General features: G+C 40.5%; 1 protein-coding gene across 1 annotated transcript in view; it reads right to left on the bottom strand.

The window, feature by feature from the left end:
* The window catches only part of LOC126997792 (uncharacterized), a 60,642-nt gene extending 48,122 nt beyond the window's left edge, over positions 1 to 12,520 (bottom strand). Inside the window, exons 1-2 of the mRNA XM_050859008.1 lie at positions 12,254 to 12,520; positions 11,854 to 12,020 (exon numbers count right to left, since the gene is read on the bottom strand). Of these exons, the coding sequence (XP_050714965.1) occupies positions 11,854 to 12,020; positions 12,254 to 12,491 (405 nt within the window). The 5' untranslated portion in view covers positions 12,492 to 12,520. The remainder of the gene's footprint in view (positions 1 to 11,853; positions 12,021 to 12,253) is intronic.
* Positions 12,521 to 13,615: the final 1,095 nt, after the last annotated feature.

Raw genomic sequence — 13,615 nt, 5'->3', positions numbered from 1 at the left:
GCGGGCTTTTTTTATTATTGTTTTTTTTGTGCCTTGAGCTTGAAAATATATATATATATATATATATATATATATATATATATATATATATATATATATATATATATATATATATATATATATATATATATATATATATATATATATATATATATATATATATATATATATATATATATATATATATATATATCTTAAAAAAAAAAAAATTCTGGTGTGCTGCCTTTATTAATATATTCCAGCACCTTTAGTACACGGTTCACCCACGCCGTGCCTCTGTAATTCATCCTGAAGTTTTAATGGAGAAAAATGCTTTCTCACGATATATGAAACGGCCGAGAGGATGACCTGGAGTCAGTTAAGAAAGCAAGATCACAAATAGAACGGCTCTTGGGGAAGTCATACTGGCGATCAGGCCAGATGTTGATAGAAGCTTAAGAACTTCCCGGTTAAGGATTGATTCAAAAGCTTTAGTTCTAGAATGGTAGTTTGAGAGATTGGAACGGTCATCCTTCTTAGGCACAGTTTATATGTTTGCGTACTTCCAGCAGGAAGAAAAGGTAGATATTGAAATGCAGGAACGAAAGAGTTTGACCAGCACGGAAGTATAATTCTTAAGGACGATTGGAGGCACTCCATTGGGTCCATAAGCCTTTTGATGATTGAGGCCAGAGAGGGCTTAGAAAACATAATTCTTAAGAATTTTAATGACCGGCATAGCAGAGTTAGAGGAGAAATGAATAGAAGAAATATACCAAGAGTCGTCCAGAGTGGAATTTTCATTGAAAGTTTAAGCAATAAATTATTCAACTTTCGAGACAGATGTGACAGCAGGTTGCCCTCAGGACTAGGAAAAAGTGGGAGTTGAAGAAATGAAAAGGTTTGAGATATTTTTGGCTATATGTCAGAAACCTCTGTAAGAATGAAAAAGCAAGGTTGTGGCATTTTCTATTGATGAAGGAATTTTTGGCGAGTCAAAGAATAGATTTCGCTCGATTCCGGGCAGAATTGTAAAGCATAATTAGCAGGAATACGAAGGCTCAGGTACCTCTTGTGAACTGCCTCTCTACCTTTAATAACACTATACAAAGCATGATTGAACCATGGATTTTAGCATGAGAATTAGAGAAAGTGCATGGAATATGTGACCTCCATTCCAGAGGCAATTACATCAGTAATGGGTCGGACTCATACAGAGGATTCCAGACCTGAAAAGGGTAATCATTCTACAGGCCACAGGAAATCAGGAAGTACGTCCTTAGGTCATTCCACCGAGCTGAAGCATAATGCCAAAAAAAGTGGGACCAGAGGGTGTACAGGAGCAGTCGGACAGAATGCGGAACTTAAGTTGTGATCGGAGGACCCCAACGGAGAGAACAGTTTAATAGAATAAACTGAAGGATCGAGGATTAAAGGTTAGGAAAAGTTTGGAATTTTGGGCATGTCTCCTAGGCGGTCGGGGATACGTGTAGGGTACTAAACCAACTGTTCTAGATCGTAGAGGAGAGCATAGTTATAGGCTTGTTCACCAGAATGATGAGTGAAAGAGGATGTAAGCCGAAATTAGTGCTGAACATGAAAATCTCATAAGAAGGATGGAGATTTCAGCAAAAGGGAGAGGGAGTCAAGATGCGCTCCTCTTTAGAATTCAAATAGTCAAATAATTTTACATAGTTGGTAGAGTTAGGTGAGAGATAAACATCACTTGCGTGTTTAGTACTAGAATGACACGTCTTAGTAAGATAGCAGAAAATTCTAAAGAATAAAGATTGTGGGCACGAGAGCAAGTGACATTGGTGCTCTCATAGACACAGCATCAAGCTTTGGAAAGAAATTTAAGATAATAAAAGGGAACAGAGTAAATATGACTGTTAGTATCTTCCGAGACCTGTGTTACGTTTATGAAGAAAAGGTGTTAGCAAAGACCACGAATGGTGCATTGGCTGATGGAAATAAAGTTGGAAGAGCAATCAAGACACCTCTAATCTGTAACCAAAATTGGAATTCGTACTGGGGATATTTGTCGTTCACTCCGATGGAAATGGAGACTGAGAGACCAGAGGGCCTATACATGGCAGCTCCGAAACATAGGATATTGAGTAAATTATATTCTCATCCATAAATGCATCTAACTTCCATTTAAAGCTTTCAATGGGGCATACTCATCCTTACCAGGTATCACCAGCGACTTGTGCCCACGGAGCTTGAACTGTTCTTTCAATTTTGGTAAATGACCTGTGTTTCTCTGGGACTTGTAACAATTACACTTCGATACAATAAGTGATACTATTGTTAATAAAAATGTGGTTGATCATTCTCGTTGTTTTACTGGTAAACGAGATAGTAAATGACCGATGCAAGGTTCTCTCATAAAAAACCTTTCTTGCATGGAAGCCTGCAAAATCAAGCAGAATTGGACTTTTAAAAAATTATATTAATTTTACAATAATGGATGAGTACCTGCTTAGGGTGTATCAGTCACGTCCTCGACGAAATTTGTCAAAACCGGCGTCAAGCAACTCGACAGCAAGCGTAGCATCCATTGTTTTATCACCGTGGGCGACACTGGCTTCCGCTTCCAGTGTTACGCCAGGCCGGCCCCCAACTCTTGGTCTTAAACGCCAACACCGTTGACCTGCCCACCCTCTTAGTAGCGGCAGGCATCCACCAAAGGTCTTCGTGCACTCCACATAACAAGCAACAGTCAATTGTAGGCGGAATGTAATATGCTGGAAGCAGACCCAAACATCTGCAGTCGGCGGGGATTGAAGCCAATTTGATCGCGTGGATAAGAGATTGGCTTACCGACAGAAAACAACGAGTTTTACTCAACGGACAGACTTCCGAGTGGCTTCCAGTCACTAGTGGAGTGCCTCAATGGTCAGTGCTGGGACCCATTATCTTTATCATATACATGTATATCAACGACCTAGAATTAGGACTGAAATCCACAATATGTTGTTGACACCAACGTAGGTGGAAAGGCCCTCACAAAGACCGACCGCGAAATCATTAAGAAAGACCTCAATCACATTATCCAATGGTCAGAAAAATGGCAAATGTCATTTAATGTAGAAAAATGCAAAGTCATGCACATTGGGTCCAGAAATAGTAACCACACATACATCATGAATGTGATACTTCTGCTGACATTGGGGTCACTATCAGCAGTGATCTGAAACACGCGAATCACTGTAAAAAAGCATACAACAATGCCAACACTATGTTCGGGTTCATAGCGAGGAACTTTGAGTGAAAAACACCAGACGTGATGCTATCCTTGTATAATTTCACGGTAAGACCTGATCTCGAGTATGCAGTACAGTTCTGGTCTCCTAACTACAGACAGGACATTGATTTACTGGAGACGATTCAACGACGCGCCACGAAAATGATTCCAACCTTAAGAGCTCAACCGTACGAGGAACGACTCAAGCGACTCAATCTCTTTACACTGGAGAAAAGACGCCTACGAGGGGATATGATTCAAGTCTTCAAGTACCTGAAAAAGTTCAATAACGTTGATTACTCCCAATTATTTGAACTGCAAACCAATTCAAGAACTAGAAATAACGGTTTACCCATTCAGTCGAGTCGATGTAACACAGACATTGTAAGAAGTTTCCTTTCAAACCGAGTCATCCGCCACTGGAACAATCTTTCCTCAGAAGTAGTAAATGCGAATACCAGCAACTACTTCAAATATAGAATCGACCGTCCTTTTCGCTGCGTCAAGAGTAAACTGAATACCGATGTGATTTCATCTGCTCCCCAGGCCCCAAATGGCTGTAATTCACCAAAGCTGGCAACCTCGTAATGAGCCAATAGGCTTTCTGTTGCTTGCATTTCCATGTTCCCATGTTTCTTTTTTTGGGGGGGGTGGGGGTGGGGGGGGGGCGGGTTGCTTGACGCCCTAATATTTTTTGATATTTTTAATCGACGGCGAAACTGATGCACCCTAAGGATATACACGGCATATATATATATATATATATATATATATATATATATATATATATATATATATATATATATATATATATATATATATATATATATATATATATATATAAAGTCCTATTCTGCTTGATTTTGCAGGGCTTTCATGCGAGAAAGATATTTTAATGAGGATAACATTGCAATGGTCATTTATTTTCTCGTTTACCAATACATAAAACAACGAAAATGATCAACTACATATTTATGAAAAACACTTATTATTTATTGCATCGAAGTGTAATTGTTACAAGTCCCAAAGAAACTCAGGTAATTTGCGATAATTGAAACAATAGTTCAAGCTTCGTGGGCACAAGCACTTAGTCGCTGGGACACCCACTGGCTGGCAACTCCAAATATACCCCATTGATTTTGCCTCAGCTACGTACCTACTCAGATTGTTCGCCTCATCCACCACCCTGTTCATGAACCAGTTCTTTTCTATTTCCTTTCTGAATTTCAATTTATTCAACTTACACCTATTCCTGCATGTTCTCAGGTCAGTTTTTAATATAAGTACTTCATCTAAATTGCCTTTGTTAATTGCCTTATTCCATTTAAGAAATTCATTCAAATCCCGGCGCAGTCTATGTCTTTGCAAAGTATGTAAGTTATGGGGGAATTTGCGATATGGAGGTACAAAAATCTGTTTTTCAAAACCCGTCCAGAATTAATCCCATACCATTGAAGAAGACTTATCTAATATAGAAAAGGTTAATAAATCGTCGCGAGAACAGTGAATGGCAACCGAAAACGTGAGAAGGGCCCCTTGCGGAAGGGGGAAGGGTGACGCCAGGCACAGGCAATACGTGGTTGGCTTGTGGAATGTGGCAGTATGGACGGTTCAGGTGCTCTTTAAAAAAAACAGCGTATGGCAACAGGTGCGAAGACAAACACCTATAATAGTAGCCCCGGAAGCAGGATATTTGGGGACGTCAGAACAAAGGAGGGCGTTGTTATGTGCATGCGCAGGTATATATATATATATATATATATATATATATATATATATATATATATATATATATATATATATATATATATATATATATATATATATATATCAGTGGTGGGCACCGATCACTTTTTTGCTGTTCCGATCCCCGATCATCCGATCAGTTTGGGCAACTGATCCGATTCCGATCATCCGATCATTTTTTTAAGTACTGCTGTTCCGATCACCATTCCGATCATCCGATCATTGAAACTTGTAATAATTACTATTATTTTTTTAAATAATAATTACAAAAAACACCTATTTTAGGCGTTGTTTAAGTAATAATTTCAAATAAGTAATAGCTTAATTATTTGCTTATAAATATCTTTATTTTTCCTCTTTCTTTTGGTATATAGGACATGGTAAAGAAAAAATGTCATCTTAACTTCTTATTTTAGGCATTTATTTAAGTCTACTCTTTTTATTGTATGAAAAAGCAATTATGTTCGCTATTTTAACTCTTGTTTGAATTTGATTTAGACTTTTCACAAACATTTTTCAACTTATTAATATTTTATCATCGATATCTAGGAAATTTTGTTTTTACTATTCTATAAAAAAAACGAGCGATAGTGATCATTAATCTCCTATCCTTCCTAATTAAATAGCTTTCTGAATAAAAGATATTGGTCCATAAATAAATTAGTTACAAGAAGAACATAAGCAATAAGGGTTTGATTTTAAGTGAGCCGGTGTTGTGTCATCGGCCATCCACGTATCCTAAAACATCCCATCCTGATCTGCGCATGCGCGGAACCCGATGTTTACAAACACAGTGTTGATATCGTAGTTTGTCCAGGCAAGATGGCGGCAAGACAGCATGGCAGCTTTAATGGGAAAATGGCCAAATTCAAGAATGACATGGACCCCATAATTCAGATAGCTTGCCATTAAATGGATCCGAGAAACATGACCATCAGTCAGAAGAGTGTAGGTTATCTCATTTATCACATATACCGACACACAAGGGGTGCAGGTTATCTCATTTATCACATTTACCGACATACGCAAACATGACACTAACACGATTACATCACTTAAAGACAACACTAACACATTAGTAACCAGCACACAACACAAAGCATAAATACTCAACACACAGTTCCAATCGGTGTACACACAAGAACACAATCTGACACCAAACATGCCACACAGCCCCTTCCCCCCCATAGCCCCCCTTGACATCACGACCAACGGAATACATAAATTACTAGAAGGACTCGACGCAACTAAATCCGCTGGCCCCGACAACATTCCCGCCTTCATCCTTAAATCCTTTGCCCCCATCCTTGCCCCCATCCTTCAGGCCATATTCGCCCAATCACTATCATCTACCTCATTACCCTCTGACTGGCTTTTGGCAAACATTAATCCTTTATTCAAGACAGGTGACCGGACTGATCCTGCCAATTATCGCCCCATCTCACTAACATCGATTCCATGTAAAATTTTCGAACACATAATACACAAACACATAATGAATCACCTTGACGCAAACAACATCCATACTGACTCACAACACGGCTTTCGACCTAAACGCTCATGTGAATCGCAACTCATTACTACATATCACGACATCACGAGGCTACTTGACTGACGTGACATTAAAGAAGTTGACACTATTGTTTTAGGTTTTTCCAAAGCCTTCGACAAAGTCCCGCACAAAAGACTGACATTAAAATTAAAATACTACGGTATTTCAGGACCTATTCTTCACTGGATCACTGCATTTCTTACTAACAGGACTCAACGTGTTCTTCTTGACGGATCTTCATCCGACACTGTCCCTGTTTCTTCAGGTGTCCCACAAGGCACCGTTCTAGGCCCCCTTCTTTTCCTCCTGTACATTAACGATCTTCCACTGTCATCGCCTAACTCTTCCACTAGACTATTTGCCGACGATAGTTTACTGTTTAGAGCAGTAAAGACTACTGACGACTGTAGACTACTACAAAACGACTTGGACGCCCTCGAGCGGTGGGAACGCTCCTGGCAGATGCACTTCCGACCAAACAAATGCAAACTTTTAAGATTCACCAGAGCGCACAACCCCCTCCATCACTCCTACACTCTCCATAATTAAAATTTAAAATCAGTTCACACACACAAGTACCTTGGCATCCATCTCTCAACTAACTTGAAATTCAACACCCATATAGACCATATCAGTGCCACAGCCAACAGAACACTAGAGTTCCTGAGGAGGAATTTACATAACTGCACACCTGACATTAAACACATAGCTTATGACACACTTGTGAGACCAACACTGGAATACTGCTCCACGGTGTGGGATCCTTACACACACAGAAACATTGATAGGTTAGAACAAATCAACACCAAGGCGGCTAGGTTCATTACAAACAATTACACTCGAACGCCTGGAATCACAACACGGATCAGACAACAGATAAACATGGACCCTCTTCACATACGCAGACAAACACACAGACTTACACTTATGTACAAGATCACAAACACTCACATTGACATTGACCCACAAACATTCCTACACAAGGCAAACAGTCAACGTACTCGTAACACACACATCCATAAATACCAAATATATCATACTAACACTGACGCATACAAGCACTCATACTTTCCACGCATCATACGTGACTGGAACAGCCTTCCTCAACAGATTTTAGATTGCGATACAATAGACTCATTCAAAAAACAAATACATACTCACTTGTCACCACAACACACCAACACTAACAATTACACTTGATTCACTTCCCTTCCCTGCACACTCGGCTCCCCCGTCCCCCCAACAGGGGTGTAGGTTATCTCATTTATCACATATACCGACATAGAAGGGGTGCAGGTTATCTCATTTATCACTTTTACCGACATACAAAGGGTGTAGCTTATCTCATTTATCACATTTACCGACATACAAGGGGTGTAGGTTATCTCATTTATCACATTTACTGACATACAAGGGGTTCAGGTTATCTCATATATCACATTTACCGGCATACAAGGGGCGTAGGTTATCTCATTGATCGCATATACTGACATACCAGGTGTTCAGGTTATCTAATTTATCACATTTACCGACATACAAGGGGTGTAGGTTATCTTATTTCTCACATTTACCGACATACAAGGGGTTCAGGTTATCTCATTTATCACATTTACTGGCATACAAGGGGTGTAGGTTATTTCATTTCTCACATTTACTGACATACAAAGAATGTAGGTTATCTCATTTATCACATATACCGACATTAAAAGGGTGCAGGTTATCTCATTTATCACATTTACCGACATACAAGGGGTGTAGGTTATCTCATTTATCACATTTACCGACATACATGGGGTGTAGGTTATCTCATTTATCACATTTACCGACATACAAGGGGTGTAGGTTATCTCATGTATCACATTTACTGACATACAAGGGATGCAGGTTATCTCATTTATCACATACCGACATACAAGGGGTGCAGGTTATCTCATTTATCACATATACCGACATACAAGGGGTGTAGGTTATCTCATTTATCACATTTACTGACATACAAGGGATGCAGGTTATCTCATTTATCACATTTACTGACATACAAGGGATGCAGGTTATCTCATTTATCACATACTGACATACAAGGGGTGCAGGTTATCTCATTTATCACATATACCGACATACAAGGGGTGTAGGTTATCTCATTTATCACATTTACTGACATACAAGGGATGCAGGTTATCTCATTTATCACATACCGACATACAAGGGATGCAGGTTATCTCATTTATCACATATACCGACATACAAGGGGTGCAGGTTATCTCATTTATCACATTTACCGACATACAAGGGGTGCAGGTTATCTCATTTATCACATTTACCAACATACAAGGTGTGCAGGTTATCTTTTATCACATTTACCGACATACAAGGGGAACAGGTTATCTCATTTATCACATTTACCGACATATCTCATTTACCTCATCTACTGACATACAAAGGGTGCAGGAAGAAACTTTCATATTTCAAGCCGTTTTCAAATTCAAAACATACGTCAACATTTACTTTTAAAAAGATTATAAAAAAAAACCTCAGGTGGGACATATCGCGATAGGCAGTCGACAAAGACTCGGTACCGCGTCGCAATAGGCGCACTTAACATCACCGTAGGCGATCCAGGATTCAGTACGTTTCCTAATTAGTAGAAGGTAATGTTATAATTTTATATCGTAAAGAATACTTATAACCAAAAACTTAAAAAAATTATGGGTATTCTTTTTCTTGAACAGAACATTGAATAAACAGCAGAACATTAATATGAAAAAACGTATAGGTTGGCTATAGCCCGCAGGCCCGAGCCAGCCTATACGCCATTTTGGGGGTGTCAGATACCTGTAATAGCATATTTTTACTGCGCAAAGCAGGTGATGTCACTTATTGTGATTTCGTGAGCTTTCATATGTATCTATTTGTGTATATTTCATGGAGGCAAAACTAGTTTCATTTTTACTCGTAACACGAATATGTGACTTTTTCACAATATAATTTCACTCAAACAAGTGAATCAGACACCACAAAAATATTACCAGTGTGTGTATGAATGCATACAAAGATAAGCACATACTTTGATTTAACTCTAGGATGTCTCGTGGATCATTAATAAATAAAAACAAAATATCCGGATAGGCTACTCTTTAGCCCGTTACCGGCTATGGCTGCCAAAAAAGTCCCTCCGCCAAGTTTGTACCCCCCCATTTGGTGACTGTTAAGTACGCCTATTCATCCACCCTTTGTTTGTAAACAAATCCCGCGCATGTGCAGATTGGATGTGATGTCTTAGGATACGTGGATGGCAGATGACACCACACCGGTTAGGACACGTAGCAATGGGTTTAAGTTGGATAAGTTCAGGTTCAACAAAGACATAGGCAAGAATTGGTTTACCAATTAGTGGAACAGACGTAGAAGTCATGTGGTGAGCGCCAACACGATAGATACATTCAAGAAGAGGTTAGATAAGTTCTTGGATGGAAGGGGTATGGGGCGTTAGTTTGGTGCCGTGGTCTGGGCGGCATGTTGCGCTCTCTCGCGAGACCCCCTTCCTCCTCCTCCTCTTCTTGTTGGGGGGGGACCCCGAGGGGTGGTTGGGGGACCGAGGGAAAGCAAGGCCCTCCCCCCGGTTAAGAAGGGTGGTAACACTGCAGCAGAAAATGCATAACTGACAACTGGGGCAGGCCATTCGGTTACTGGAGTGAGCGGAAGCCCATTACTGCAGCCCACACCACACTGCAATGGCGTCGTGTAACAAGTCCCGCCAAGCAAATAAAGCGACTTAGCGCGTCTCGTTCACGATACCTTACCAGGATTTAATAAATTACCGATCAATAATTATCGCCTAATTTTATAAATAAAGACGCTTATTGAAGTAGCTATTTAGCAACGTTTATAAAAATAATTGTAAGAAGTCCGCAGTCACTTGTTGCCATGACAACGTTGACCACTTTATTTTCTGTGATCGGAAGTTAGTTTGTGAAGTTCCGATCTCCACAGTCCGATTGCCTTTTACAAAGATGATCCAATCTTTGCATTCCGATCGCCAATTGCTGCTCCGATCAGATCGGAATATCGGACGATCGGACTGATGATCGAAAGTACCCAGCTCTGATATATATATATATATATATATATATATATATATATATATATATATATATATATATATATATATATATATAAATAAACGCACATGCGCGCACACTCGCTCGCTGTCTCTTTGGGTGCGATGGCTCTCCTCTAAGCACCAACAAGGCAAAGGCTTTATAGCCCCCTAATAAATAAACCATTTATTTTTATTTGCGTAAACTATAAGTGTGAGAAAAGCAAGTGTTGGAAACAGTGGAAATATATGAATTTGTCTCTGCATTGTGCCTCATAGGCTAGTGCAAAGGAACGTTGATACGCGCCTCGACGCACATAATACTTTTTCTTTGTGTATCCTAATTACTTGATTGGAAAAATTAGTGCTTAATTTTCGTACATACCGCACTCAATAAAACCGATTATGTATTAATATATTAACATTCATCTATTCTAAACACACACACACACACACACACACACACACACGTTTGACAGACGTTACGTATGAGGGAATATAAAGGAAATGAGTCTGCTGACATTAGAGTAGGGAAGAGAGAGAATAGACTTGACAACGCTATATAAGCCGATAAATAAAATGAATAAGGTAGACACTTGGGGATGACTAGATGCATTTGTGATGCCAAGAAATACGTTTTTCTTCAGAGAGACATAGACGCTTGAAGAGGACTGAAGGAAGTGATTACAGTAAAGAGTTTTTTACAAATTAAAAGAAATGGGAACTGAACACAACGAGCATAGTTCAGCCCTGTACACACACACACACACAACAGCACCAGCACCAGCATAAATATCACCACTACCAATATTCAGAGAATTTTATAGGAAGGAAAATCGAATGATGTGTCTCCAAATTGTAAACTACCCGACCTGATCAAAGCAGAGCCGTACCCATAGTGTTGTAAAGGGGGAGGGGGGTCTTTTTCCACTAATGTGGACCGTTGTAGCCTCTTGTAGAGGAGCGAGTGGCGAGTGAAGCGAACCAATTCAGTTGAGGGGTTCGGGGCTTTGAAAAATTGGTGTGTGTGTGCATTGTCATGCTATTCTCCAGAAATGCAACATAAATATACCAGTTAATCATTTTGACTTTCTCAGAAAGCAGACCTTTTAGCATATAGGGGGGCTCCTCCGAACCTCCGACCCCTCGTGGGTACGGCAATACATGAAGTACCATGAACTCTATATTCAAGGAATTTTAGTACAAAATTTTCACAACTATGGTCCTCACTTGGTTGTTCGCAGAGCCGGTAAACATCAGCCTGAAATAAGGAACGAAGATTGGCCCCGTCAGGTCCTTCACGTTCCACACACTCAGCACTCCCGGACCTTCCCCGCAAGGCTCACCGCCGAGACACTTTAAATTGCATTCCTTCGTTTCATCCAGTATCTCTAAGCCTGAAAAATATACATGGATTCAAGTTTAGAGTGCCTTGCCAGGTGCATTTTTGTGGGGGGCGGGGTTGGTGTCCTGAGGCTGCTAATGGTCTCTGAGGCTAATCTGTGAGGGGTAAATGGTGTTCCAAACACAACAGCTACGAGCAAACATGAACATAATCAATTATTCATTCATCATTGAATTTCGGAAAATAAATGGTCAGATTGCCAAACAAAAAAAGTGAAGCCCGCACCTCTAATCGTGGCGGCACAGAAGCAGTTGGCCGCCTCGTCCACCCCGACGTAGGGCAGTTTGAAGACGGCACACTGGATGGCACAAGTGGCGGGCGTGGTTTCCTCTCCGGGAAAAAAGTCTCCCGCTGAGTGGCTGAACACTGGCCTTGTGGTACTGTCCCGAATACATGGTACGCCGAGGGCCGACAGGGAGGCCTCCAGGAAGAGGAGAAGTAACAGAGCACGTCGGGGCCTCATGTTTCCCACCTCGCATCTAAAAGAGAACGCCTCCTGGTGAGCAGGAATGAAAAGTCACTCTTCGTTGTGTATCAGTTAAGGTACCTAGGGAAAGTAAAGTATAAGAGGTTAGCTCTACGGGTGGGGTCAGGTGATGAAATCACGTTAGTGGCGCAACCAGCTCGGTAAAGTGAGTGGAGTAGGGCAGTTAAGTCTTCCTTAAATTAAACCCGCACGGGGAAAGGAGTGTATGATAAAGGTGCGGTTGAAGGGCTGAGTGGTCAGCGTGCGGGCGAGGCGTCCTGGAGGACACAGGTTTGAGTCCCGCTTCAAACAAACAGTTTTCAGTCATCGCCGAGTACCCTAAGACTACCCACATGCTACCCTGAATTGCACTTCTTAACCCGAAATCTAGATAAACTCCTTCAAGTGGATTTTAAAAAATAAGCTCCAGGGGACAGCATGAGCCAAATAAGATGCAATCCAGTCATATTATGACAAAAAAGGGCTCAACCCGGACATAATTGCAACAAAAATTATTTCACTTGCATCGTGTCAGGAAAGTTCCCAATATTGACAGAAAAAAACGCATTGTTATGCTCTTCGTCTCATCAGCTCTCCTCCTCCTACTGATAGCCTTCTACCTCTTAAATTCCGCCTCGATGTTGCCTCTCTTCTTATCTTCTATTGATATTTCCACGCTGACTGCTCTTCTGAACTTGCTAACTGCATGCCCTTCCCCCCTCCCGCGGCCCCGCTGCACACGACTTTCTACTCATGCTCATCCCTATACTGTCCAAACCCCTTATGCGAGAGTTAACCATCATCTTCACTCTTTCATCCCTCACGCTGGTAAACTCTGGAACAATCTTCCTTCATCTGTATTTCCTCCTGCCTACGACTTGAACTCTTTCAAAAGGAGGATATCAGGACACCTCTCCTCCCGAAACTGACCTTTCTTTCGGCCACCTCTTTTGATTCTTTTTTGGGAGCAGCGAGTAGCGGGCTTTTTTTATTATTGTTTTTTTTGTGTGTGTCCTTGAGCTGTTTCCTTTGTTGTAAAAAAAAAAGCATTCGCCATTATAGAAAAACCTACTTTCGGTCATAACTTTCTTATTAATTGACCAAATAAATTTATCTAAGCA

Source organism: Eriocheir sinensis, chromosome 13 (assembly GCF_024679095.1).
Source record: "Eriocheir sinensis breed Jianghai 21 chromosome 13, ASM2467909v1, whole genome shotgun sequence".
In the NCBI taxonomy this organism is placed as follows: Eukaryota; Metazoa; Arthropoda; class Malacostraca; order Decapoda; family Varunidae; genus Eriocheir; species Eriocheir sinensis.
The sequence above is the reverse complement of the archived record's forward strand: the minus strand, read 5'-3'. Positions and strand labels throughout refer to the sequence as shown.